The sequence below is a fragment of the Drosophila santomea genome, chromosome 2R (genome assembly GCF_016746245.2).
Source record: "Drosophila santomea strain STO CAGO 1482 chromosome 2R, Prin_Dsan_1.1, whole genome shotgun sequence".
NCBI classification, from domain to species: domain Eukaryota; kingdom Metazoa; phylum Arthropoda; class Insecta; order Diptera; family Drosophilidae; genus Drosophila; species Drosophila santomea.
This window is the reverse complement of record NC_053017.2, coordinates 18,254,405-18,278,670: the sequence shown is the minus strand read 5'-3', so window position 1 is coordinate 18,278,670 and position 24,266 is coordinate 18,254,405. Positions and strand designations below refer to the sequence as shown.

General features: G+C 46.7%; 16 protein-coding genes across 21 annotated transcripts in view; 11 read left to right on the top strand and 5 right to left on the bottom strand.

Annotated features, from left to right (window-relative positions):
* LOC120444259 (protein Shroom) overlaps positions 1 to 991 on the top strand; it is a 44,204-nt gene extending 43,213 nt beyond the window's left edge. For all 3 annotated transcript variants that reach the window (XM_039623765.2, XM_039623767.2, XM_039623768.2), the window contains 2 exons: positions 53 to 310; positions 380 to 991. In XM_039623765.2, coding sequence (XP_039479699.1) covers positions 53 to 310; positions 380 to 643 — 522 coding nt within the window. In that variant the 3' untranslated portion in view covers positions 644 to 991. The remainder of the gene's footprint in view (positions 1 to 52; positions 311 to 379) is intronic.
* A 324-nt stretch (positions 992 to 1,315) lies between these two features.
* Positions 1,316 to 4,819, top strand: LOC120445858 (spermatogenesis-associated protein 20). The gene is made up of 5 exons (XM_039626499.2): positions 1,316 to 1,622; positions 1,684 to 1,821; positions 2,137 to 3,603; positions 3,667 to 3,872; positions 3,935 to 4,819. The coding sequence occupies exons 1-5, from the start codon at positions 1,471 to 1,473 to the stop codon at positions 4,396 to 4,398; spliced, it is 2,427 nt and encodes an 808-aa protein (XP_039482433.1). The 5' UTR covers positions 1,316 to 1,470; the 3' UTR covers positions 4,399 to 4,819.
* A 108-nt stretch (positions 4,820 to 4,927) lies between these two features.
* On the bottom strand, positions 4,928 to 6,666 carry LOC120446470. The gene is made up of 2 exons (XM_039627473.2): positions 6,294 to 6,666; positions 4,928 to 6,124 (listed from the first exon to the last, which is right to left on the bottom strand). Exons 1-2 carry the CDS (start codon positions 6,354 to 6,356, stop codon positions 5,345 to 5,347), a joined length of 843 nt encoding a protein of 280 aa, XP_039483407.1. The 5' UTR covers positions 6,357 to 6,666; the 3' UTR covers positions 4,928 to 5,344.
* Positions 6,667 to 6,857: 191 nt separating this feature from the next.
* Positions 6,858 to 9,353, bottom strand: LOC120445809 (activity-regulated cytoskeleton associated protein 1). The gene has a single exon (XM_039626422.1). It carries the CDS (start codon positions 9,260 to 9,262, stop codon positions 8,492 to 8,494), a length of 771 nt encoding a protein of 256 aa, XP_039482356.1. The 5' UTR covers positions 9,263 to 9,353; the 3' UTR covers positions 6,858 to 8,491.
* A 1,254-nt stretch (positions 9,354 to 10,607) lies between these two features.
* On the top strand, positions 10,608 to 11,406 carry LOC120445159 (activity-regulated cytoskeleton associated protein 2). The gene has a single exon (XM_039625333.2). The coding sequence runs from the start codon at positions 10,749 to 10,751 to the stop codon at positions 11,331 to 11,333; it is 585 nt and encodes a 194-aa protein (XP_039481267.1). The 5' UTR covers positions 10,608 to 10,748; the 3' UTR covers positions 11,334 to 11,406.
* A 124-nt stretch (positions 11,407 to 11,530) lies between these two features.
* LOC120446072 (general transcription factor IIH subunit 1) lies at positions 11,531 to 14,015 on the top strand. 2 transcript variants are annotated; one of them, XM_039626850.2, is made up of 6 exons: positions 11,531 to 11,654; positions 11,778 to 12,046; positions 12,108 to 12,446; positions 12,506 to 13,471; positions 13,528 to 13,703; positions 13,761 to 14,015. In XM_039626850.2, exons 2-6 carry the CDS (start codon positions 11,893 to 11,895, stop codon positions 13,884 to 13,886), a joined length of 1,761 nt encoding a protein of 586 aa, XP_039482784.1. In that variant the 5' UTR covers positions 11,531 to 11,654; positions 11,778 to 11,892; the 3' UTR covers positions 13,887 to 14,015. The 2 variants fall into 2 exon arrangements, with proteins under 2 accessions (XP_039482784.1, XP_039482785.1); XM_039626851.2 differs by having other exon boundaries at positions 11,554 to 11,611.
* A 118-nt stretch (positions 14,016 to 14,133) lies between these two features.
* LOC120446074 lies at positions 14,134 to 15,414 on the top strand. Its single transcript, XM_039626854.2, has 5 exons — positions 14,134 to 14,319; positions 14,376 to 14,492; positions 14,547 to 14,722; positions 14,779 to 14,889; positions 15,012 to 15,414. The coding sequence occupies exons 1-5, from the start codon at positions 14,230 to 14,232 to the stop codon at positions 15,193 to 15,195; spliced, it is 678 nt and encodes a 225-aa protein (XP_039482788.1). The 5' UTR covers positions 14,134 to 14,229; the 3' UTR covers positions 15,196 to 15,414.
* On the top strand, positions 15,410 to 16,398 carry LOC120446073. The gene is made up of 5 exons (XM_039626852.1): positions 15,410 to 15,517; positions 15,577 to 15,693; positions 15,762 to 15,982; positions 16,044 to 16,154; positions 16,218 to 16,398. Exons 1-5 carry the CDS (start codon positions 15,410 to 15,412, stop codon positions 16,396 to 16,398), a joined length of 738 nt encoding a protein of 245 aa, XP_039482786.1.
* Positions 16,399 to 16,572: 174 nt separating this feature from the next.
* On the top strand, positions 16,573 to 17,621 carry LOC120446627. The gene is made up of 5 exons (XM_039627687.1): positions 16,573 to 16,674; positions 16,735 to 16,848; positions 16,985 to 17,220; positions 17,286 to 17,396; positions 17,450 to 17,621. The coding sequence occupies exons 1-5, from the start codon at positions 16,573 to 16,575 to the stop codon at positions 17,619 to 17,621; spliced, it is 735 nt and encodes a 244-aa protein (XP_039483621.1).
* Positions 17,622 to 17,821: 200 nt separating this feature from the next.
* On the top strand, positions 17,822 to 18,892 carry LOC120444928. Its single transcript, XM_039624929.1, has 4 exons — positions 17,822 to 17,917; positions 17,982 to 18,098; positions 18,155 to 18,558; positions 18,622 to 18,892. Exons 1-4 carry the CDS (start codon positions 17,822 to 17,824, stop codon positions 18,890 to 18,892), a joined length of 888 nt encoding a protein of 295 aa, XP_039480863.1.
* LOC120446465 lies at positions 18,890 to 19,628 on the bottom strand. Of its 2 annotated transcripts, XM_039627468.2 has the most exons (3): positions 19,494 to 19,628; positions 19,351 to 19,434; positions 18,890 to 19,293 (listed from the first exon to the last, which is right to left on the bottom strand). In XM_039627468.2, the coding sequence occupies exons 1-3, from the start codon at positions 19,587 to 19,589 to the stop codon at positions 18,928 to 18,930; spliced, it is 546 nt and encodes a 181-aa protein (XP_039483402.1). In that variant the 5' UTR covers positions 19,590 to 19,628; the 3' UTR covers positions 18,890 to 18,927. The 2 variants fall into 2 exon arrangements, with proteins under 2 accessions (XP_039483402.1, XP_039483401.1); XM_039627467.2 differs by having other exon boundaries at positions 18,890 to 19,434.
* Positions 19,629 to 19,712: 84 nt separating this feature from the next.
* LOC120446461 lies at positions 19,713 to 20,579 on the top strand. Its single transcript, XM_039627459.2, has 2 exons — positions 19,713 to 20,010; positions 20,067 to 20,579. Exons 1-2 carry the CDS (start codon positions 19,810 to 19,812, stop codon positions 20,577 to 20,579), a joined length of 714 nt encoding a protein of 237 aa, XP_039483393.1. The 5' UTR covers positions 19,713 to 19,809.
* A 251-nt stretch (positions 20,580 to 20,830) lies between these two features.
* On the top strand, positions 20,831 to 21,556 carry LOC120446462. The gene is made up of 3 exons (XM_039627461.2): positions 20,831 to 20,966; positions 21,027 to 21,125; positions 21,190 to 21,556. Exons 1-3 carry the CDS (start codon positions 20,865 to 20,867, stop codon positions 21,553 to 21,555), a joined length of 567 nt encoding a protein of 188 aa, XP_039483395.1. The 5' UTR covers positions 20,831 to 20,864; the 3' UTR covers position 21,556.
* Positions 21,557 to 21,647: 91 nt separating this feature from the next.
* Positions 21,648 to 22,383, top strand: LOC122756395. 2 transcript variants are annotated; one of them, XM_039627462.2, is made up of 3 exons: positions 21,648 to 21,789; positions 21,843 to 21,938; positions 21,995 to 22,383. In XM_039627462.2, the coding sequence occupies exons 1-3, from the start codon at positions 21,703 to 21,705 to the stop codon at positions 22,331 to 22,333; spliced, it is 522 nt and encodes a 173-aa protein (XP_039483396.1). In that variant the 5' UTR covers positions 21,648 to 21,702; the 3' UTR covers positions 22,334 to 22,383. The 2 variants fall into 2 exon arrangements, with proteins under 2 accessions (XP_039483396.1, XP_039483398.1); XM_039627464.2 differs by lacking the exon at positions 21,648 to 21,789 and having other exon boundaries at positions 21,854 to 21,938; positions 22,000 to 22,383.
* A 26-nt stretch (positions 22,384 to 22,409) lies between these two features.
* On the bottom strand, positions 22,410 to 22,906 carry LOC120446464. Its single transcript, XM_039627466.2, has 3 exons — positions 22,823 to 22,906; positions 22,587 to 22,764; positions 22,410 to 22,528 (listed from the first exon to the last, which is right to left on the bottom strand). Exons 1-3 carry the CDS (start codon positions 22,904 to 22,906, stop codon positions 22,410 to 22,412), a joined length of 381 nt encoding a protein of 126 aa, XP_039483400.1.
* Positions 22,907 to 23,144: 238 nt separating this feature from the next.
* LOC120446463 lies at positions 23,145 to 24,101 on the bottom strand. Its single transcript, XM_039627465.2, has 4 exons — positions 23,819 to 24,101; positions 23,646 to 23,765; positions 23,430 to 23,586; positions 23,145 to 23,372 (listed from the first exon to the last, which is right to left on the bottom strand). Exons 1-4 carry the CDS (start codon positions 23,915 to 23,917, stop codon positions 23,158 to 23,160), a joined length of 591 nt encoding a protein of 196 aa, XP_039483399.1. The 5' UTR covers positions 23,918 to 24,101; the 3' UTR covers positions 23,145 to 23,157.
* Between the last annotated feature and the right edge of the window lie 165 nt (positions 24,102 to 24,266).

The following is a 24,266-nucleotide window of genomic DNA, read 5'->3' as shown; positions in this document are numbered from 1 at the left end:
ACAGCGATAGTAATGTATTCAGATATACTTATGCCGAACATTTTCCTTTCAGGATGAGCTCATCAAGCATTTGAACCAAAAAATTGTCTCCCTGAAACGTGAACAGCAGACGATCAGCGAGGAGTGCTCGGCCAATGACAGACTGGGCCAGGATCTCTTCGCCAAGCTGGCGGAGAAGGTTCGACCCAGCGAAGCCTCCAAGTTCCGTACCCACGTCGATGCCGTGGGCAACATCACCAGTTTACTCCTCTCGCTTTCCGAGCGTTTGGCCCAAACAGAGAGCAGCCTGGAAACGCGCCAGCAGGAAAAGGTGGGTCTACTCTAGGATTCGAATCCAATAGAATACCATTAACTAAACAAACTTTTTTTTAACTTTTAGGGCGCGCTGGAATCGAAGCGGGATCTGCTGTACGAGCAGCTGGAGGAGGCGCAGCGCCTCAAGGCGGACATAGAACGACGTGGAGTCAGCATCGCCGGATTACTGGGCAAAAACCTCAGCGCGGACATGTGCGCCGACTACGACTACTTCATCAACATGAAGGCCAAGCTGATCGCGGATGCACGCGACCTGGCCGTAAGGATCAAGGGCAGCGAGGAGCAGCTTAGCTCCCTCAGCGATGCGCTAGTCCAAAGCGATTGTTAGCCTGGCCAACAGCAAATGGCCAACAGCAAATGGCCAATGGCTAATGGGTATGGACAATGGGTATGGGCCGATTCGATTCTCCCTGCTGTCAACTCAAAGTTGAGAGCCGATCGAGAGAGTACGCAGGATCGGCCAGTCCAGTCCGCAATGTGAATGTGTATTAGTTTAAAACGATGTGCTTAATTACCACACCCACACTATAATGTATAAATATTGTATGTTCATTTGTGATTTTCAACTAGCTAGTAGGTTAATTATTCTATATATCGGCCGCATAGGTGTAAGCATTTTCTACATAATTATCAAAGCAAAGATATACCGTATGCATTAATAAAAGTATGAAAACTATCCAGCTGAACTTTTTCAATCGAACTGCCTGCTTCAACCGCCTGAAAGTAGGCTACAAAACTTTCGTCTTTGGCAAACTTAATTGGGATTTCCACGAGTGGCTTTCGGAGTTAAATCATGTGCTAACCGACTTCAAATTAGTTATGCTTTCCAGAAGCTGGGAACTTGATTTCAGCCTTATAAAATCAGTAATCTGACATTTTTGAAGTAAGCAAATAAATTAAATAAAAACAAGTTCGTAACAGTTAGTTTAAAATAAAAATAATCGATAAGTGCGCTGAAAAATCGGTTTCGCTTGAAACTGACCACCCGATGGTATCGCACAACATCGCCTTTGCTGCCAGCACTATGCCGATATGCTAAACAATATTAAAAACATTGGTCAATTCGCGTCGTTTGCACACGTTGCAGTTTTGTTGGCATTGGACGAGGTCGAGTGAAAGCACAGCGCAAGCCCCGAGAATCCCGATTCGTTTGCTATGTTCAGGGTCAGGCCGCTCCTCCCCCGCATACGAAGCCACCTGCAAACGACCTTGAAACTCCAAGCAGATACATCGCAATCCGAACCCGAATCCGTCTGTCGGAACCTACGACTCCTACACAACGGTTGTCGTAGTCGCCGCGTGAGCAAGTAAGTCTTGTCCGTCCTGTCAACCACCTGTTTTGACATCCGTTTTGTGCGTGTGACGCAGCCAGAAATTCCGGACAATGGCCACCGGAGGAGAAGCATCCAAGGAAGTGTCCGGAGAGGAGCCCGCCAAGCAGGGCAACCGCTTGGTCGCCTCCAAGTCGCCGTATCTTCTGCAGCATGCCTATAATCCAGTGGACTGGTGAGTAGCGAAGGACTGAGGCATCAAAGTGCGTGGGTGTTATTCCGTCTTAAACCGCGTGTGATAAGAGATAAGGTTGATAAAAATCAAGCACTTGAGTGCTTGAATGCTAATGAAAACAATAATATATGCGTACATATACTAGCACCTGTTACTACGAGTATAACTGGTTTTCGTTACCTTTTGATCTACATTTTGAATTACATTACTTACTGATAAGTCACGTCTCTTTGTTTATTATAGTTATAAACTTGTTATGTGGTCTTAATCTAAATATACATTGACTGTATTCAATTGCGACTTGACCCTTTGCAGGTACCCGTGGGGCGAGGAGGCTTTCGAGAAGGCTCGCAGCGAGAACAAAATCATCTTCTTGTCAGTGGGCTACTCCACCTGTCACTGGTGCCATGTAATGGAGCACGAATCGTTCGAGAGCCCCGAAACGGCTGCCATTATGAACGAAAAGTTTGTAAACATCAAGGTGGATCGGGAGGAGCGACCGGACATCGACAAGATATACATGCAGTTCCTACTGATGTCCAAGGGCAGTGGGGGTTGGCCGATGAGTGTGTGGTTAACTCCCACTTTGGCTCCACTGGTGGCGGGAACTTACTTCCCCCCAAAATCCCGATATGGAATGCCCTCATTTAACGCTGTTCTCAAATCCATTGCTAAGAAGTGGGAAACCGACAAGGAGTCCCTTCTAACAGCCGGATCGACTTTGCTCAATGCTTTACAGAAGAACCAGGACGCTTCTGCTGTGGCAGAAGCGGCGTTTGGAGTTGGAAGTGCTATTGAAAAGCTGAGCGAAGCCATCAACGTCCATAAGCAGCGATTCGACCAGACCCATGGAGGTTTTGGCTCGGAGCCCAAGTTTCCAGAGGTGCCGCGCATAAACTTTCTTTTCCACGCCTACCTTGTCACTAAGGACGCGGATGTCCTGGACATGGTGATTGAAACACTAACTCAAATTGGAAAGGGTGGTATAAATGACCACATTTTTGGCGGCTTTGCTCGCTACGCCACCACTGAGGATTGGCACAACGTCCACTTTGAAAAGATGCTCTACGATCAGGGTCAACTAATGGCGGCCTTTGCCAATGCCTATAAGGTGACCAGGGACGAAACATTTTTGGGCTATGGCGATAAAATCTACAAGTACTTGCTTAAGGATCTACGACATCCTTTGGGGGGCTTCTATGCTGGTGAGGATGCGGATTCTCTGCCCACCCACGAAGATAAAGTAAAGGTAGAGGGAGCATTCTACGCTTGGACCTGGGATGAAATTCAAGCTGCGTTCAAGGATCAGGCGCAGCGACTTGACGACATTACGCCCGAGCGGGCCTTTGAGATATATGCTTACCACTACGATCTTAAGCCACCGGGAAATGTTCCCGCCTACAGTGATCCCCATGGTCATCTCACTGGCAAGAACATTCTAATCGTAAGAGGATCAGAGGAAGACACCATTGCTAACTTTAGCTTGGAGGCGGATAAATTTAAGAACCTGCTGGCGACAACCAATGATATATTGCACGTTGTCCGGGAACAGCGACCGCGTCCGCATCTGGACACCAAGATTATATGCGCCTGGAACGGCCTGGTGCTGTCGGGACTCTGTAAGCTAGGCAATTGCTACTCCGCTAACAGGGATCAGTATATGCAGACAGCAAAGGAACTTCTCGATTTCCTGCGCAAGGAAATGTATGATCCGGAACAGAAGCTGCTCATCCGTTCCTGCTATGGTGTGGCCGTTGGTGATGAAACCCTGGAGAAGAATGAGTGAGTCTTAGATTCCTTGACACATTTTATCGATACTTGACACAGATATATTGCCCGTTGCAGATCGCAAATCGATGGATTCCTTGACGACTATGCGTTCCTCATCAAGGGCTTGCTGGACTACTACAAAGCCACACTCGACGTAGATGTGTTGCATTGGGCAAAGGCGTTGCAGGACACCCAGGACAAGCTTTTCTGGGACGAGCGAAACGGAGCGTATTTCTTCTCGCAGCAGGATGCGCCCAATGTTATTGTGCGACTCAAGGAAGGTGAATGGGATAGATTATACGTAAATTCCTTACCAATAATTAATTTGTTGAATTTTGTTAAGACCACGATGGAGCCGAGCCGTGTGGTAACAGTGTATCCGCCCGCAATCTCGTCCTACTGGCACACTATTATGACGAAAATGCCTATCTTCAGAAGGCCGGAAAACTGCTGAACTTCTTTGCCGACGTATCGCCCTTCGGCCACGCTCTCCCAGAGATGCTTTCCGCCCTGCTGATGCACGAAAACGGCCTGGATCTTGTGGCAGTGGTGGGCCCGGATTCGCCAGACACCCAGCGATTCGTGGAAATTTGTCGCAAGTTTTATATCCCAAGCATGATCATAGTACACGTGGATCCGTCGAATCCAGAAGAAGCCTCCAATCAGCGCTTGCAGACAAAGTTTAAGATGGTAGGCGGTAAAACTACAGTATACATTTGTCACGAGCGAGCTTGTCGTATGCCAGTTACCGATCCGCAGCAGCTGGAGGATAACCTAATGGCATATTTCTTCTCAAAACGTGATTAGATCCGGAAATTTACTCGAAATGTATTTTTAGAACTTCTAGATGTTAATTAATTGTTATTTGTTTGCTTCGAAAGCAAAAAGGAGTTCTCGGAACTACCTACATAGTGTTAAGAGCCTGTTATTAAAGACCCCAATAGACTTGCGCGTTCAGCTTCTTCCATTGTTCAGTCTCAGAGACTGCATGGCTCCCTAAGTGTCTAGAGTTGGTTAAAGTTGCTGTACGAAGGCCGCTCTTCTCATTTTAATGGTATAACGTATGTGGATTTTAAGCTGCAAGGTTCAACAAGTTTTCCCAGCTTAAAGTCTACCATTACCTTCCGTGTGAACGAGAAAACAAGCCTTACAGCGACCAGTAACCGAAATAACCTTATATGTATATGTTCATATAAAACGTTAATAAAGACCGCGGGAGAAAAACATATACTATGTTCTATATACTATGTATATTTGTTCTATATACTCAATTATATTCCTCATCATAAGGGACAAACACAATTCACATCACACCATAAATGAAACTATCGTCGTGTAATCTCTCTTCTCGAATACAACACGTTTTGTGCATTTATTGGAATCGTTCTGTTCGTGGAGCTATCAACCATTCGGTGGTCGGCTGCACCTGCTCCGCCCCAGAGGCGTAGGCGTAAAACTAGGCTTTAAACTAAATGCGTGCCCTGCGCTGCGTCCGCGATCCGCCACCAAACACCCGATTGATTGCAGGAGTGGTGCTGGGATCTCGAAGGCCACGGCAATCGGCGTACAAGGAAACTAAACGTATGGAGAGAACAGCTCGGTAATCGGTAATAATAATCGTAATAATAGTAGTTTGTAGCAATTAAAATAATTTAGTTGAAATTCACATTCATCACATTGGTTGGCCGACCATCTGCCATGCCTCATCCTCAACTGTTGCCGTCGTCGTCGTTCTCGCCGTGGTCTCTGCCTCTCAGGTGTCTGCATCATTGAAGCTCATGGCTGCATCGAAACTATCCACGATGGTCTCCATGCGCTCATGGTGCTCAAATCGAGCGAACTTTCTCGCGAATTTCCGTCCGGATCGCGCGGTACTGTACCTCCGCGAGAAGCGCGCTCGCCGAAAGAAACGGAAGCGCGTGTCCTCCTCCTCCTCGTCGTACTCCGGCGCCGACACCGAATCCTCGTCCGTTTCGCGCAGAAACTCTTTCGGATCCCGATGAATCTTGAAGATCTTGGTGGCCGTCGCCCCGTTTAACTTCGATATGGTGCGCGAGGCATTGAGTATTCCACTGGAATTCGAAATGGAATTGCTGCGGTTCTTAATAGCCGTCAGCCGGTTTGTGATGGACACCACGTTCAATAACTTGGACAGCTCCGAGTCGACGCAGCGCGATTCGCGACGCAGGTTCTTGCCATTCTTTACGTAGATGAAGTGGTTCAAGGGGCTCTGGCTCAAACTTTGGCTATCCAAGGGATGGCTTCCAGCAGAGCAGGTGGGCGAGATGGAGACGGATACGGAGTTGCTGCTGCCGCCGCCCCCGCTGGTCAGCAGAGTGGGCGTGGATGGCGGCGCTGGAGGTGGCACATGCGGCATTGTGTAGCAACGCTGGCGGCCCGAGGCCAAAGTGGAACCCCCTCCCGCCGGCCCATCGTACAGGTTGGTCACGTTGTAGCGGCTCAGGCGGCACAGCGACGTGGACTCCGGTTCTAGTTCCGCCTCCGGGTCGTGGCTGGTGGGCATGTCCATGGCCTGTGCATGTGTGTGCGTGGTTTTTGGCCAGGTTTTTCGAGTGGGTGGAGTGTGGCGAGCGGAGTGCGGAGTGGTGTCGTGTGGTGCGACGGGGCGAAAAGAAAGGGCGTTGTAGCAGCCTCTGGATTAAAACGATTCATTCATTCGCGGACGCATTGCATCCACTTACCTGCAGCAAGCCTTCGACCTCCATGTACTGGCTGTCGGTGGTGAGACGGTGTGTTTTGTGCATCAGTTGTTGATATCAGGTATATTGATTAGGAAATATATAAATAAAGACTGTCATCGATATTTGCTGCAAGCTATCGGGCTGCTGAACTTCGATATCAGCTGGCTTTATTTATATTAGACAATCGGCACCCATAGCACGTCGATACTTGCAGGCGTTATCGGTATTCAGCAAGGTGGATGTGTGACCAGCGCTTTGGCTGGCGCAACAGCTGACTTCTGATTGGGATGTTATTGGTACGCAAGCAAGTCCTGTGCAAATTTGAATCTGATTGGAGCGATTTGAAATTTGTTTTTATTTACAAGCATGAAGTTTGTAACTGGCTTTGAGCGTAAATTCAACACACAGTCAATGTTGTAGTCATTAAAATCTTGGTAAAAAGATTTCTAATTTTTTACTCTTTTCAAGATTTATAATATCAATTTTATTTTGTTTAAGATCAACTTAAAATTTCCTGTAAAAATGCTTTCCCAACCATCCCATCAAATAAAAACAAATGCACAGTTTGGCGAGTTTGGTAGTTTAATGTTTTTCTGGTTTCAGTCTTCAGTCTTCAAACAGTTTGTTTGTTTTTTTTGTTGAGCAAATTCCACGCAGCCACTTGCGGTCTTCCATAGGCCCCCACTCTTGGTTTCTGTGTGGGGATAGCGGGCCAAACTCTTGCTGTGCTTGTGGCCAAGACTCCGGTTGATGGCGCACGGTGCAAGTCTGGTCACCATGGTCCGGAATTGGTTCCGGGTCATATGGCTGGACGCGCCTATGTCATCTGCACAAGTGGCCGGTTTTGCATGGTGGGGGGCGGGGAGTGTCTGTGCCGGCTGGAGGAGCTCGGCAGTGACGTGTCCCAACCCCTGGCTTCAGTGTGATTTGTGTTAGATACTGGCGTGCCGAAACCTGTCGCGAAATCGCTGGGGTCGAATGTTAAACAGCCCTAGGCCCGTGATCTCGAAGAGACAATTTGGCGTGCCAACCGCACGGATGGCGAATCGTTAGCCATCGTGGTGCTATGTGGCCGATTCTTGTTGACAAAAAAGTCAAAATTGGTTGGTTTTTAAATTTCCGAAGAAATTTAGGTTTTGCCCGGTTCACGCCCACTGTAGCTCCACTCGCACGGGGGACATCGCGAAGGGTTGCGACACCGGAAACCGGAAGCAGCCGAAACCGCAACCGGAAACGGGTGGCGCCCGCCTTCGGGGCCGTCGAAGTCCCTCGGCAAAAGGATCTAAGTGGGCGTTCACCGGACGGGGGGTTTTTTGCCAGCTTCACAAAGGACCAGGATCAGGCGAAGGATGAGCAAAAAATTGGTACAAAAGCGATGATTGCCATGTTTCTCAACACAGCGATCATCTCTCTTGGTAGCCAACTAATCGCTGCTCCTCCGCCGACCGGCACAAAGTGGAGCCGGCGGTTGTGAGAATCAACGGTTGTGCGGGGCGACTGGGGATCAAGCAACATCCACTTCGGGACTCGCAATGTCAGAACATTAGATTCGAAGTAAATGGGGGCTCCGTGCCGAGGCACTTCATCCGCCATCTGGTTCGAATTTCACGTTCCTCCATTGCGAATAACCGATCTTACGGACGAAATGCGTGATCCTCAGCCGCTCCGCCCGATGATTCTCGAAATTTAGTTTCAAGTTGCAAAATGATTGTTCAAAATTCAAAGCAATTGAATTCAATTACTTTCCAAATGCTGGCGTTCTGTGCCAAAATAGCCGCACGTCGGCGTGAAATATTATGAAAATAGAGCCGTTTTCGAGGCATTGCGAAGAGCAATACAAAACAGCGTGGGTTTTATGGGTTTCAGATGCTAATCGAGGCTTGCCGGCACGCCGTTTGCCAGTGAGTATGAAGAGTGTGAGATGTGGCTGCTGCTGATGTTGCTGCTGCAGATGTGGTTGCTGCTGATGTTGCTGCTGCAGATGTTGCTGCTGCTAATGTTGCTACTGCAGATGTTGCTGCTGCTGATTTGGCTGCTGCTGCTCCACATCTATTCCTCTCCGGTTGTTGGGCTCTCTCTGGCGTCGATCGGCCGGCGAGGCTAGGAAAAGTTCTGTATTGATGGGCGGCGGCACCAGCGATGAGGTCACCAATGACGGTGGCTGGCTGCCTCTTGGTATTTGGTGGTGTTTCTGTCGCCTACTCCTCCTGCTGCTCCTCGTGCCGATCCTTCTGGCGCTTGCGGCAGTTGTCGAAGGTGTGGCCCCGGAAGCTGCAGTAGGTGCAGCGGGTGGTGCGCTTGGAGCCACGGGTGTTCTTTGATGCGGCGACGAGTTCTTGGTCCTCCTGGTTGTTGTGCTCAATGATGCGGCCCTGTTCCAGCAGATCCTTGAAGGTACGGATACTCTGGCGGGTGATGTGCTTGCGGTACTTGATGTTCAGCAGGCCGAACAGGAGATCCAGTTCCGTATCCTCGTCGTGGCGGCCGCTGGGCAGCTGGGCCAGCAGCGCTCGCTTCTGGATCACGAAGGTGTCAATGGGTACATGGTCGTCCTGCTTGTTTTGGAAGAACTCCATGTAGACCTGGTAGGCGGGCTTGGTGGGCGAGAAGTGGTCGCGGATGAGATCGATGGCATCTTTCCACGTCACGGCCTCCTTACGAACGCCCTGCCACCAGGTGCTGGCCATTCCGTAGAACAGCAGTGAGATGCCCTTCAGGGCGTTCTCGTCGCTGATCCCCTCCAGCTCCTTGTACAACGTGATGTTGGCAAGGAACTCCTCGACCACGTCGTGATCGCGCGCTCCGCCGAAGCTGTGTGTGCACGTGGAGAAGCTGCCCTTGCCTTTGGTGGGGTCTGCTCCTTCGGCTGCAGCTGCCGCTGCACTTCCGGCGGCGCCCACGGCGGCCGCCCTTACCGCTTCGATCAGCGCATGGAGCTGTTCGTTGGTCATCTGTGTGAGTTGAGCCATTTTCGCTGCTCTTTGGGGTTGGGTGACAAAGTTCCTGGTGGTTCAGTCGGCGGACAAAGCCAGTGTAGCGAATGTGGCCGGTGATGTGAACTGAGGAGCTCTCTTCACGCGTGAGGCCTTTTATACCCGCCGGTTGTGAAATTCGAAGTTCGAAAAAGCTCGGCGAATTGGGGAGAGCCAATGTGAGAGATGTGGTCTATGTTTTTGGTTTTGTTATTCCATGAATCATCGCTATACATATAATAATAGCAATTTGGAAGCCGGTAACTATACCCGCCACTGATCCCAAACCTGATTGTAAATATGGCCCAAACTGATAAACAAACCTTAATTTGTGAAAACTGATAGCTCCTATTGTTTGATACAACATACTGAATTTATAGTTTTTAGAGGGGTTTGCCTGCAGATTCTAGGGAGTTTTCCTCAATACATATCATTACATTTTCATGTGAAATTGTTACAATATAAATATGTAGCTACATACATATGTACGTATATCATACATAAACTTAATAATTAAAATTTTATATAAGTTGAGTACCAGATTATGAAAAAAAGATTACCAGCATGATTAAATATGATCAATTGAAAATCTATTAAATTAATCGATTTTTTATTCCTGTACTTTTTAACATATAAAACTGCTCATCTGCTTGTGATTTATGTGAGTTTCCTATAGCAAATAGTTATTCATTGTCGTACGAAATTCAATAAACTGACTGACTCATAGCCTAATTACTCATAGCCTAACACGCAATGGAACATTAGTCGACTTTTTCTTGATAAAAACGACTTTTTGGTGACTTACTAACATGAAAATCATTTGAATGTAATAATATTCTGAATAATCATAACATATCAACAAATGATTTGTGTAAAACTACTGAATTAAATTCCAAATTAAGTTTATACAAAGGTACAATTCCTATGTACATAAACATATCTGACTCTGAACGAATAGTATTTCGCTTTACCTAGTGACATCATTAAATGTATTAAAAAGTCAACAAATGACGTCACTAATTTGAAATTTGTACCCCATGTGAAGTAGTTTTTACAAATAAATCTGAGTGAAAGTAACTAGCATACGTATAATTCCATCAATTATCAAAATGACATGTTTGAATGCCACCTGTTATCTGGGTGCATTATCTATAGAACAAATTCGTGTAAATCGGAATGCAGATAGCAGTAGGGAACCCCCCAGAGAACCAAACAGTGCTCTCCAATTAAACAAAAATGTTAAAGAGAGAGGTATATTTTCCGAAGTCGAAAAAGCTTGTACTCACAAAGTGAGAGAGAGAGCGGAGAGCCAAGTTGCTTTTAATTTCACAACAAACGAAATTGCTGAGCAGGCCAAAATTTGCGCCAGTTGCCCCCCAGTCATCAAACGATTGGGGCTTGAAATCGGATTTGAAGCTGCTCCGTTTCCGGCGTTTGTTTACTTTCCTTAGAACCCAAACAAACCCAAGAAACCGGCGACAAAATGACGCAGATGTCCGACGAGCAGTTTCGCATATTCATCGAAACCATTAAATCGCTGGGGCCGATCAAAGAGGAGGAGCCGCCATCCAAGGGCAGCTTCAACAACTGCACGGTGAGATTCAGTGGCCAGCGGGATCACGATGCCGTGGACGAGTTCATCACTGCCGTGGAGACGTACAAGGAGGTGGAGGGCATCAGCGATAAGGATGCGCTCAAGGGACTGCCGCTGCTCTTCAGAAGCATTGCGGTGGTGTGGTGGAAGGGTGTGCGCCGGGATGCCAAGACCTGGCCGGATGCACTCCAGCTGCTGCGCGATCACTTCTCGCCCACCAAGCCCTCCTACCAGCTCTACATGGAGATCTTCGAGACGAAGCAGGCCCACGGCGAGGTGATCGACTCATTCGTCTGCAAGCAGCGAGCCCTCCTCGCCAAGTTGCCGGAGGGACGACACGACGAGGAGACGGAGCTGGACTTCATCTACGGACTGATGCAGCCCAAGTACCGGGAGAGCATTCCCCGCCACGAGATCAAGACCTTCCGGGAGCTACTTGATCGCGGCCGTAACGTGGAGCGCACAAAGTACTGATGTTAGCTAGGTTACTTATGTAAAATTATTAGGGAAATAAGCGCTGATTACAATAAATAAACCTGTAAAGATAGCCATTAAATATACACTACCTCAAATCAGAAAAATTTAAATCGTTTCAAATAAGCAAAAAGTGTGTGAAAGGCCTATAATTCATCAGCTGGCAGAACAATCATCGATTGCTAAGCATCGATATCAAAAAAAAACATCGAAGGTTACGGGCACGGCACATCGATTGTCGATGCATCGATGTGTTTTACATCCCTAGCCTGACTGAGGTGCGTTGCGTTTTCAGTAATATCGTGGAAATAACGTGGGATTGTGCGTTTCGCCGACCGCCAAATGGGGAAAAGTATCGCCGGCACAGACGACCTACGCAAATACCAGGCGGCACTTTTCCGCCAGCCAAAGATGCTTCTCAGATCGCATTTCATGCTCTTTCAGGTGGCTGGAAATTTCTGGCGTCCCCCTTCTCGTCCTTTCAAAGGCTCTCATGTGAGACGGCTACCGTGGATCTGCGACTGGGACTTCGACTGCTGAGCGCCGGGCGGAGGACACGATGACCACCAGCAGTGAGGACGTGCTGCTCCAGATGGGCGAGGTGCGGTACAAGAAGGGCGACGGCACGCTCTACGTAATGAACGAGCGTGTGGCCTGGATGGCGGAGCACCGGGACACGGTGACGGTCTCCCACCGCTATGCGGATATCAAGAGTGGGTTGTTCCTCCAATCCTTGTTCACCCAGATTTGGTAACCCATATTTTTCATATCCAGCCCAAAAGATATCTCCAGAGGGCAAACCAAAGGTGCAGCTGCAAGTGGTACTCCACGACGGCAATACCTCAACCTTCCACTTCGTCAATCGCCAGGGACAGGCCGCTATGCTTGCCGACAGGGACAAGGTCAAGGAGCTGTTGCAGCAGTTGCTTCCCAACTTCAAGCGTAAGGTGGACAAGGACCTGGAGGACAAGAACCGCATCCTCGTTGAGAATCCCAACCTGCTGCAGCTTTACAAGGACCTCGTCATAACCAAAGTCCTAACCAGCGATGAGTTCTGGGCAACTCATGCCAAGGATCACGCTCTTAAGAAAATGGGCAAGTCCCAAGAGATCGGTATGTTTAAAAAATGTTTTGTCCCTTTTATGGCGCTCTCTTAACAATTGTATTCTCAGGTGTTTCTGGCGCCTTTTTGGCCGACATTAAGCCGCAAACGGACGGCTGCAATGGCCTCAAGTACAACCTCACCTCTGATGTGATTCACTGCATTTTCAAGACCTATCCCGCCGTTAAACGCAAGCATTTTGAGAATGTGCCTGCCAAAATGCCCGAGGCCGAGTTTTGGACCAAGTTTTTCCAGTCACACTACTTTCATCGCGACAGACTGACAGCCGGCACAAAGGATATATTCACTGAGTGCGGCAAGATCGATGACCAGGCATTAAAAGCCGCTGTCCAGCAGGGAGCTGGTGATCCCTTGCTAGACCTTAAAAAGTTTGAGGATGTTCCTTTAGAAGAGGGCTTTGGCAGCGTAGCCGGAGATCGCAACGTCGTGAACAGCGGGAACATTGTGCACCAAAACATGATCAAGCGATTCAACCAGCATTCCATCATGGTGCTCAAGACCTGTGCTAACGTGAACTCAGCGCCGTCAAATATGACCAATGGTACCAATAATGCCAACGGGCCTGTTTCTCAATCCGCCTATACGAACGGTATGAATGGAAAGGGCCAGGCCACGGCCACCGCCACGAAGAGTTCCACCGATCAGGTGGACAAAGACGAGCCGCAGAGCAAAAAGCAACGACTGATGGAAAAGATTCACTATGAGGATCTAGGGGACCCTCTATTGGAAGGAGATGATGATACCGCCAACGGAGAAAAGGCCAAGTCTAAGCAGTTCGAACTGTCCAAAGTGGAGCGTTACCTTAACGGTCCTGTCCAGAACAGCATGTACGACAACCACAACGATCCAATGAGTCTGGAAGAGGTGCAGTATAAGCTGGTGCGCAACTCGGAGTCTTGGCTGAACCGCAACGTCCAACGGACGTTCATCTGTTCCAAGGCGGCGGTAAATGCTCTGGGGGAGCTGAGTCCTGGCGGTTCCATGATGCGCGGTTTTCAAGAGCAGTCAGTGGGGCGTAAGTAAATAGTATTCTTAACCAAAATCATTGCTAACTTAATGATGACATTGCAGAACTTGTACCGAATGACTTCCAACGAGAGCTGCGCCACCTATACCTTTCGCTGTCCGAGCTGCTGAAACACTTTTGGAGCTGCTTTCCGCCCACCTCGGAAGAGCTGGAGGCAAAGTTACAGCGTATGCACGAGACCTTGCAGCGCTTCAAAATGGCCAAACTAGTGCCTTTTGAGGTGGGTCTTATATTTTATTTTCCTTACAAATAAATTACAAAACTCCATATATTTCAGAACCGCGCCATGCACGAGCTCTCGCCACTGCGCTCCTCGCTGACCCAACACATGAACCAGCTGCTGCGCACCGCCAACAGCAAGTTCGCCACTTGGAAGGAGCGAAAACTGCGGAACACCAGGTAGCAAACGCTCAACGGAGGCGAGCACGAGCATCTGCCACACACCTCAAGAACCATTATTATAGACTAGGTTTAACTGTAAGCGTATGCGGAACGCATTGGAATAAAACATTATTTGCAACTTGGTAGGCCAGCCCTGTTTCCATGTCTATTTTTGCCGAATTCTTGGTCTGTGGTCGTGACTGCTGTTACTTTGGAGCATCGGCAGCCTGTGGTTAGTTATGATGGCTACACACGGCCATCAATTAACAGGTCCCGCGATTCTATAAAAGTTGTCATCTTGGGCGCTTGGCGGTTTAGTTGGATGTCAGTTCTTGGCCGCGAAAGCTTAAGGATATTTTAAAGAAATGAATTTTCTGGCATTATCCTGTCTTGTTCTTCTAAAGTTGGCCTGTGTGGATTCCACTTTGATATACCAAACCAACTCGGAATTCGGTGTAAATATTGTATTTGTTTCCATTCCAGCATAAATGCATGTACTCAAAATATTTAGATCTTTATGGCCATATCAGTGCCTCTCAGTTTGAAGAATCGCAATGTGTTCCTTTCGTATAGCTATGAATTCAACTACTACCAGCCCGAGCACATCTACAAGTATCCTCCGATATTGGTGAGTTTTTACAGGCTCAGATTTATCCCAACAAATACATTTCGTCCTGCTTAGATGGGTGACAACTGGGAGGATAGTTATTTGACGTATAATACCACCGGTGGTGATGATAGCAGCAGCAGCAGCAGGTCCTTTCGTTCTGTGGATGCTAATAGTTCAACCAAAAAACGACCTTTGCCGATTATGAGTCGAACCAATTTTTACATAATGCTCAAGGATAAATTGGAAAGGTTTGTTTTATTTAAAAAACTTTGTAAGGCATATTTACTAAAGGAATTCCTTACAGGACAGGATACCCTGCTGAGTCCTGCCTGCTTCGCTTGATTTGCGAAACGAATTCCTCAACACTTGGCCAAGTCAATGGACTCTTGGGCAGCATAGTGCATATCTTGTTCACGTAAGTGTAAGATCTTCTCACTATCTGCATATGCTAATGAAAGCTCAGAGCCCAAATGCTAACTCATAAAAGCGAAAGATATTTTTAGCACCACACTCAATCATCGGGGTTTCCTCTTGCAGACCCAGCAGCTCTAGTGACGAGAATCTCGACAAGACCTACTACCAAGCGGAATGGGATGGCCTTCGGTATGGCGACTGCTCATCTTATGCGAGCCAATGCGAAGAGAATGTATTGGATTTGATATCAAGGCCATTGCACGATGTTCTCAGGGAAGTTCTGGATAGACGAAATGGAAGATTGTAAACTGGATAGTAAATCGGGCGCCTACAGTTTTATCTGCATTAAACCAATTCGACCCGACATCGATTTCCAATTCTTCGTTTTAATTAACAGCTTCTTGGACACGCACCTTTCTTGCCGACTTTTGCCCAAGGCGGCCTCCAGTTGGTTTTAAAACGCTCAGAGTCGAACATCGGAAATTGCTTACCATTGGATATTCTTGAATTTTTTCAATACCATGTACAGAACATTGACATTTGTACCATTTCTTTTGCTTTGTGCCATAATAAATAACCTAAAATTGGTTAAATCTGCGCTACTTTATACCACCAACTCCGAGTATGGGGTAATTTCAACTCAATTGCTAGTGATCTGTGGTCTAAAAATTGATTTTTGACTTCTTAGATATTCATGGCCATATCGGTGCCGATTGGCCTGCCACATCGCAATGTCTTTCTGTCCTATAACTACGAGTTCAATTACTATCAGCCGGAACACGTGTACAAATATCCACCGATCTTGGTGGGTTGCATATAGAGGTTCGCTGCTTGAGTCTTTTGTTTCAACGCTCTGTTCGTCAACATTTTTAGATGGGTCAGGACTTTGAGGACAGCTATCTCACATATCCCACCACGGGACGTGAGGCCAAAGGTCGACACTGCCAGAATTGCACAGATTGGAAAATTGAGGCAAATACAAATAGCACTTCCTCAAATAATAACTCAACTAAAGCAGCATCGCGCGAAAAGCGTGCCTTAACTCTGATGAGTCGTTCGGTTTTCTATGCAATGCTAAGGGATAAGCTGAGAAGGTTGGTGCCAAACTATCAAGGCTATTAAATTAAAATATTCAATAGTTAAATATATTTGTAGGTCAGGGTTTTCCGCTGAACCCTGTTTGCTGCGCTTGATTTGCGATACAAATGCGTCACAACTTGGCGAAGTTAATGGATTTTTGGGCAGCCTGGTTCACATAATGTTCAGGTCAGAGTGTAACTGCCCTTAAATGAAGATCCAAAATCAATCAAACTTCTCTTACTATTACAGTCCCAGCAGCTCCAAGGATGAGCACCTGCCCCACGAGTATTACCAGGCCGAATGGGATGGTCGAGAGCACCAGGAGTGCGCCGCGTATGCCAAAAGCTGTGATCACAACATCTTGGACCTCGTTTCCGTGCCACTGGAACAGGCTTTGAGCGATATTGTAAGCCGACGACGGCGCAAATAAACTGGAGTACTGACCAAGAACCAAACCAAGCATCTTACTGGGGGTTTACCTATCAAATTAGCGGCCACTTGCTGGGCGTTCGCCACGCACTTGTTGCGAGTGCTTAACGTGGATTGCAATTCAGTTGCTGTCTGCTCATCGTGGTGGTCTATCGTCTATCTCTGTTTCGGGAAAATGAATTTGACTAGCCACTTTCTTGGCCTGGTTTTCCTTTTAACCGTCTACCTCGACCTAACCAACTCCTTTGTGGCCTTTACACAAGCCAGCACCCACGGTGTAAGTTCTTCAAGAATTATTTAGCCTTAGAAGTGCACACCCAAATCATCTTGATTTTAGATCTTCGCCGCTATCGCCGTTCCCCTCGAGTTGCCCCATCGAAATGTGTTTGTCTCGTACAATTTTGAGGCCAACTACAATTTGCCCGCAAACTGGGAGAAATGGACAATATTTGTAAGTTTCATTTTAGGGTTGTTTACGCCTATAAAACGCCACATTTGTTGACAATTAACACGCTTTTGTGGCACAATTAACAGTTCAACCAGAATGGGAGTAATGTTTGGTTATTTACCCATCGTTCAAATTCCAGCAAAATGGTCCCATAGAGTCGGAGGAAGTTGTGGACGACACTGATACGGACACTGATACGGATGCGGAGTCTTCTCGGAAACTCGCATCTGATTGCAAAAACTGCACTGTGCAGGAAAATGATGCAGGAGGTGAGGAACTGGAGGACACCACTGAAGTCCAGTCCAAAGAACGCAAAGTTAGATCCTTGCTCACACGTTCGAATATCTATCACATTTTCATAGATAAACTAAAAAGGTTGGTTTTGCTATAAGCTATTATCAATGAAGTCCTGGACATGCTAATTTAGCTGAGTATTTTAGAAGTGGATTTCGAGGTGAATCTTGCTTGCTGCGACTGATTTGTGAGACAAGTGCTGCTCAATTGGACGAATTCAACGGCGTCTTGGGCAGCTTAATGCACGTTTTATTCAGGTATTATTTAGGCATCAACTTATGAACTTCTTATAACTTCTTGAACTTTAAAGTCCCAGCACATCGGAGTCTGAAGAGTTACCACTACGCTATTACCAGGCGGAACACGATGGTTGGAACGGTCATTGCCATTTCTACGAACCAGGCTGTGGCGAAAGTATTCTGGAGCTCATATCAGAACCTTTCGAAGCGATTTTTAAGCATATAGAACGCAATAAAATATAGAAAAAATATACCTAAAATGACTCGTAAATCTGTTACTAGAACACACCATGTGGCCTGAATTGACTGGCTTTTCAATTAGCAACTTTCGCTGCCAGAAACTAGAATTCATTAATTGGATCATCACTTTTAGCCGGAAAGAAAGGTTTTCACATTGGCTTTCCAAAGCGAAGTCTTCAGTTGAATCAGGGTGGTTGGATACAATGGATGGACGTGGAACATTCTTAGTTCTGTTGATTTTGGGATATTTCAAGGCTTCGCAGGCCAAATTTGTTTGGAGTACGGGTGGAGCATCTTCGGTAAGTTTTTCTTGGGTAAGTTTGAATAATGCTGGATAATATTAATTATTCATGACTTGGTTAGCTTTTTGTGGCCATCGCTTTGCCTTTGGACTTAAAGTTTGAAAAAGTCTTTTTATCCTATAATTTCGAAGCGTCCTACGACTTGCCAAGAACCTGGAAAAAGAAACCACCGTTTTTGGTAAGATTTCAATTGATACATTGGCGATCAAACTCAAATCATTTCTCTCTCTAAAGCGACATGGAAATGGCACAAATGATGATAGTTTACTGAGTGATCACCATGGCCATCATGAGCATGAAGACTTCGTTTACGATGACTATTACGATGATGATCAGCACTCTGGTAACAAGCACAAAAACAAAAACAAACACAAGCACCATCATCATGATAAGAAAAAGAAGAAGTCTAAGCCGAAACCTGGTTCTAAGCCACACAAGAATAAGCCCAAGCATAAGCATAAGAAAAAGCACAAGTCAAAACCAAAGCCACCACCGAAAGAGGAGGAGGATGACTACAAGGATTTCTTCCAGGGATTCCCCTTGGATGGCATGGGTGATCCGGTGGGCAGAGATCGTCAGAGAAGGTCACTACTCTCACGTACCAAGTTCTATGAGATTATCAGCCATCGCTTTGAATTGTAAGAGAAACTCCAGCAATTGTCGGCTCTTAAACTCCAATACACTTTGTATATACCTTTCAGACATGGACTTGGATCGGGCGACAACTGCTTATTAAGACTGATTTGCGAGGCAAATAGCTACCAATTGGGGGATCTCAATGGTGTTCTGGGCAGCCTAGTCCATGTAATGTTCAGTCCCAGTAGCTCTCGATACGAGGAATTACCTAAGCGCTACTACGTCGCCGAACTGGATGGTCGGAATGGGAACTGCGGGGGCTATCGACCGCAATGTGAGCACAGTGTTCTCGACATGATCACGCAACCTGTGAAAAATAAAAACAAAGTGCTCTAAAATCCTCCATAGATAGATATTTGTATTAACATCTATTAAGTATTCCGCATAAACATTTTCAGCGCAGCCCATGGACATTTTTTCGCATAGGCCTTGGCCTCCTGGCACATCCTGTTATTTGTTTGCCACATTTTTTCCGGACAGGTGTATATCAAGCGAGCGTACGCACAAAGGCTGTAGAAGAGGGCGTGTCTGTCGCAGGCGTCGCTCTGACGACTCAGCGGAGAAAGCTCCTGGTACTTGCTCCTCACCAGCGATGAACATCTGGCAAAGTTGGACTCATACACATCGATGGTGGGTTCGCTGGAGAAGGCCCGCTCCAACATGGGTCGCACTTTCGCTTGGTTCAATCGATTTCCCTGCAGAACTGAGCTGGCATTAAAAATGCATTCCAAACGGCACTGGATGAGGAAGTTCGCATAATTAACTTGGCTGTGAGATATACTATTACTACTTACACTGGCCTGGGTGGCCGATTTATGACACTCTCTGTTGAAAACTGCCCAGTTTGGCAGGGGCGCTGAACAGCAAACGTGTACATTCTGTAGATAACTATAGGTATATAACTATGCATCGAGGGAATTATTATATATACACTTACCTGCACGGATTTGGGCGCTGCCTTGCACTTTGCTGCCCGAAAGGGAACTATGAAACACAACAAACTGAAGGCAACAAGTATACGCCCCGTCCGCATAGCTAAAGCTTCCACAGCCGAATGATCAAATTTATTGCTGAAAAATATGCTTGCGTGTGGTTAGCAGGGAGATGACATGAAAAGATTGACTATCCTCACATTAACCCACTAAAACTGTGAAGGTCTTACTTTGTAATTTACTTCATTTGGCAGGGGAAAACAAACATTTTCAAAATTGTACGTTTAATTCTTGTCCTGGTTACACAAAGGCAACTCCAAAATGTCTTCGGTGCTGCATCTACTTGGCTTCCTGTGGCTTCCTTTGCTCGTTTATAGTGCCTTGAATGATATGGTGGGATTGCAGAAATGTACAGAGCTTCTGAACACACAAAAGTTGGTCTACTGCTGTGGAAAGTCCTTTCTGGATAAGTTTCTATTCGTCGGCAGCAATTGCACACCGTATTGGGATGACTTTGGTCCTGTGAGTAAGCTTAGTGGATACGTCTCTCAATGTGCTGACAAAGAATCATTCCGCAGTGCCGCTATGAGTGTCTGTATAGGCACTGGCACCTCATGAATCAGGAAAACCAGATCAACAAGCCGGAGCTCTACATGATGATCACCAGCCTCTACAGCCCCTTGAATGGTTACGAGAAATACGGAGCCGCCATGAAGGAGGCCCACGAGACTTGCGAGGCTCTGGGCTCAAGACACGCCGACTTTCTGCTGCTCTACTCCAACCAGGTGTCGGAAATGATGGGCATGGCTTCCTCCACCTGCTTGCCCTATGCCATGCTCCATGCCCAGTGCACCATGGTATACCTAACCGCCAGCTGTCCGCGTGAATACTGGATGGAGGATGCGATGTGCAATGATCTCCAGAAACTGTTGTCCAGTTGCACAAAGAAACTGGACGAAAAGACGAACCTACTCAAGGCAAAAGACGATGGGCTAACGGGCAAAGGGTGTAAGCCGATGGATTCGGAGGGACACCATTTGCTCCTGGCCAGTTTCCTAACCCTGATCATCTCAAAGCTCCTATCGGCTTAGTAATTAGGGATCACCTATATTTGTTTGTCTGGCTTTCAAGTTCTATAACGTTGTAATGATCGCATTTAAGCTGATGAGCTTAAGTTTAATTGCAATTGTCTGGCTCAAGCCGAGCCCCCAATCGGACATGATGTTGGACTTTGACCGCTATAACTCCATCACCATGACTGCACATTTTGAAATCGGTGTTTGTTTTGCTGTGCTCGATTAATTGGAGGAGCGTCACGGAACTGGAGTTATAAAGTAAGCCGCTTGTACCAGACGGAGCTCAGACTTACTAGAATAATGGCCCGGCAAATAGCAATAGCCCTGCTGATCTGCTCATTGGTGGCGATGGCTGCGAGTATTCCCATCGATGTGGACTGCACGCGTCGACAGGATTTCAATGTGAGTTGTAACGTATTATCCTTTATGATCGATCAATATATTGGTTACCTATGCTTTTAGGTTGTCAAGGACTGCTGCGCCTATCCCACTTTTCGGTTTGACCAGTTCAAAAGCCAGTGTGGTAAATATATGCCCGTTGGTGCTCCCAGAATTTCACCCGTAAGTCAAAGCTAATGCCTATCAAGTTGGGCATCTAATGAATGAGTTTTGTTTGTTTTCATAGTGCCTGTATGAATGCATTTTCAATGCGACCAACACAGTTGTGAACGGAGCTATTAATCCCGACAATGCCCGACTCATGCTGGAGAAGCTTTTCGGTAATCAGGACTTTGAGAAGGTCTATTTCAATGGTCTAATGGGCTGTTCGGATTCTGTGCAAGAGATGATGAGCAATCGGAGGCTTCGCCCCCAAGAAAAAGCGGAACAGTGCTCTCCCTTTGCAGTTTTCTATGGACTTTGTACCCAGAGATATGTCTTTAATCACTGTCCATCATCCAGCTGGTCCGGCACTGAATCTTGCGAAATGGCCCGATTGCAGAACATGAACTGTGCGAAACCATCACGTGGTTCTAGTCGTCGCCTACTTTAAAGGCATATAATAAAAATACAAATGTATACTGCATTTGCTTAATGGGATGCTTTAAGTAAATGGGCCGCATTAAAAGTCGTTGGGATATCCGCTTCAAATTGTATATATGAATATTGGGGAATGGTAATGCCGCAGAAGTAACTCGAAATGCTTCACCTGCTGACTTGTGTTCTAGTATTTTTACCAGCTTATCGAGCTGCCGATCCCATTTGCTCCAAAAGGCCGGATGTAACTGTGGGTACGATATTTCAAGGAGACTTGGGATAGTAATAGTTTATACCCTCTAGGCCTTGAAAAACTGCTGCAAGCTGCCTTCTCTGGACCTCTCAAGTTTCAACTCCAAGTGCAGTCAGTATTTGATCAATGGCGCCCATATATCACCTGTAAGCCTACTGATATTCACCCACAGAATTTGCATTTGACTAACCCGATCCTTCAGTGCAGCTTTGAGTGCTTCTTTCAAGCGGCGAAGGCATTGAACGGCACACAGTTGGACTTGGATAATATCGAGAAGATGATGAAAACCATTTTGAAATCTGATGAATTTGTGCACGTGTATGTGGATGGATTCAGGAGCTGCAGTACCCAGGAGCAGGCACTTATTAAGACCCTGAAACGCCGCCGTGTGTCCATCACCGGAAAATGTGGCTCAATGGCCATAATGTATGGTCTGTGTGCCCATCGATATGTCTATCGCAATTGCCCGGATAGGGCTTGGAGCAAGAGTCCCAGCTGCAATGAGGCCAGGGAGTACAACATTCGCTGCGATGACTTATAGTAAATGGGACTATTAAAGTGAAATAAATCACATACTTGCAGCTGCTTTGATCACTGTGTGATGACATTTATTTGGCTTAGTTAAAGAGTACATCCCGCCAAGTGGGCTTTTCTGGGTATCCGAATACATCCTGCTCAGCTGAACAACCAAGTTGGTTCATAGCTTCCTCATCTTCGTGCTGCATATTTAAGCTTGCTGTAAAGTACCTATCTTTAAACTAAACTACCATGCCACTATGAGTCCGACTGCTCACCAAGTTCTTCCAAACTCATGCCCAAACGATTGGCATGCTGCATTAGAGCTTTCATCAGCAGATTGGTATCCACAATTCCATCATGCTGTACATCCTGGAATGACACCATTAAATCCCCGTCCATCTCCTCCGGAAATTCTTCACCAAACGGGGCCACATCGTTAGCACCTTCATAGGCCTACAAGTACGTATGCGTTTTCACTATAATCTAGTAGTAATTCCATGGATTATATTACCTCAGGTCCTATCACAAAGTCCTGGAAGGCAGCTTGAGACCCCGAACAGAACAAAAGACAGCTGACAAAGGTTAACTGGTTCATTGCGGCTTGCCCAATCGAACATCGAACTTTGTCTGATCAAAGCCCAAAAAGCCCAATAAAAAGCAGACGAAAAGTACCCGCACTCGGCAGTCATGGTCAATTTGCTGGCTAATGGTCAACAAATCGAGGTCGGATATTAATGTCATTTAAAAGGCTGGCGACAGATTAAACCTAATGGACAAAACTTTTACTTTAAATGCATGTTTACATCGAATAAATCAATCTAAATGGAGCATCAGCTGCTCAGCTGCTCAACTGCTGGGCAGCGGAACATGGGGCAGTGGATTGCACTGCTCGGCGAATTGCTTGGCCAAATTACAGGGTCTCTCGTTTTTCCACATTTGCGCGGGGCAATTGAGAAAAGTCTCGGCATTCACACAGCTATAAATGATTCCGGCAAAGGGCGAACAGCCATGGGGCAGCACTTTATAGGACTCGATGTTTAATGACTTCATGTGACCCTTGACTGAAAGTAAGTGGGCATAGTGTGAGCAACAATGTCAATGGCATCACACATACGCACCGTTGGCCAGACAGGACTCGAAGGAGCGCACTATGTGGGAAACGATATCCTGATCCCGCCGATGAACGTGCTCTTCCAAGTACTGCTTGACTCTGTCCACTTTAATTTTTCCATTGACCATGGCACCCGTCTCGCGGTAGATGCAATCAGGATAGCACTGCATTATGGGCAGAAGTTAAAGGGATGTCATTTCCTTACTCATTTGCAAATATTTACCAGATGAGCATAGCTGGGATATTTGGAGTTCGCCGACTTTAGGCCACTTACATATTTGTGGCACTTCTGGGGCACATCACCCATATCCAATTCCGGGGTGCGACAGCAAGTGTTGATGTCCTACAAGATTGGGTTTTTATTACAGGTGCTTTTACACGATTAATTCCTCTTACAAAGTTATTGAAATTCGGCGGTGCTGAGCAGTTGAAGGCCGCTCGCGAACAATCCAGAAAAATGAGTAAAAACTTAAAACAAATGGCATATTTATGCATATTTAAAATGTAGTGATTCACTGTGGTGCCGTGAAATAAATAAAATTTTTCTAGCTCGCCGCCGGCCGCTTTATATAGCCAAATTTCGGACCGCTTTTAATGGGCTTGTAATGAAGTCGGGTCGTCTGGCATTGTTGGTTGGTTCAATGGGTCTGCCGAAGGCTGTGCGGCACAAAGGTTGACTGACTGATGACTGGACTCGATGCCACTCGATTTTATTCGAGCAGCGCTCGTGCGTGACAAGAACTGGGGAAATACCAGAAGTATAGTCGTAAATTGGGCAAAACCATTATCGATGCCACATTAACGCTGACTAGAGCCGAGTGAATCATAGAACCGGCAACCAGGT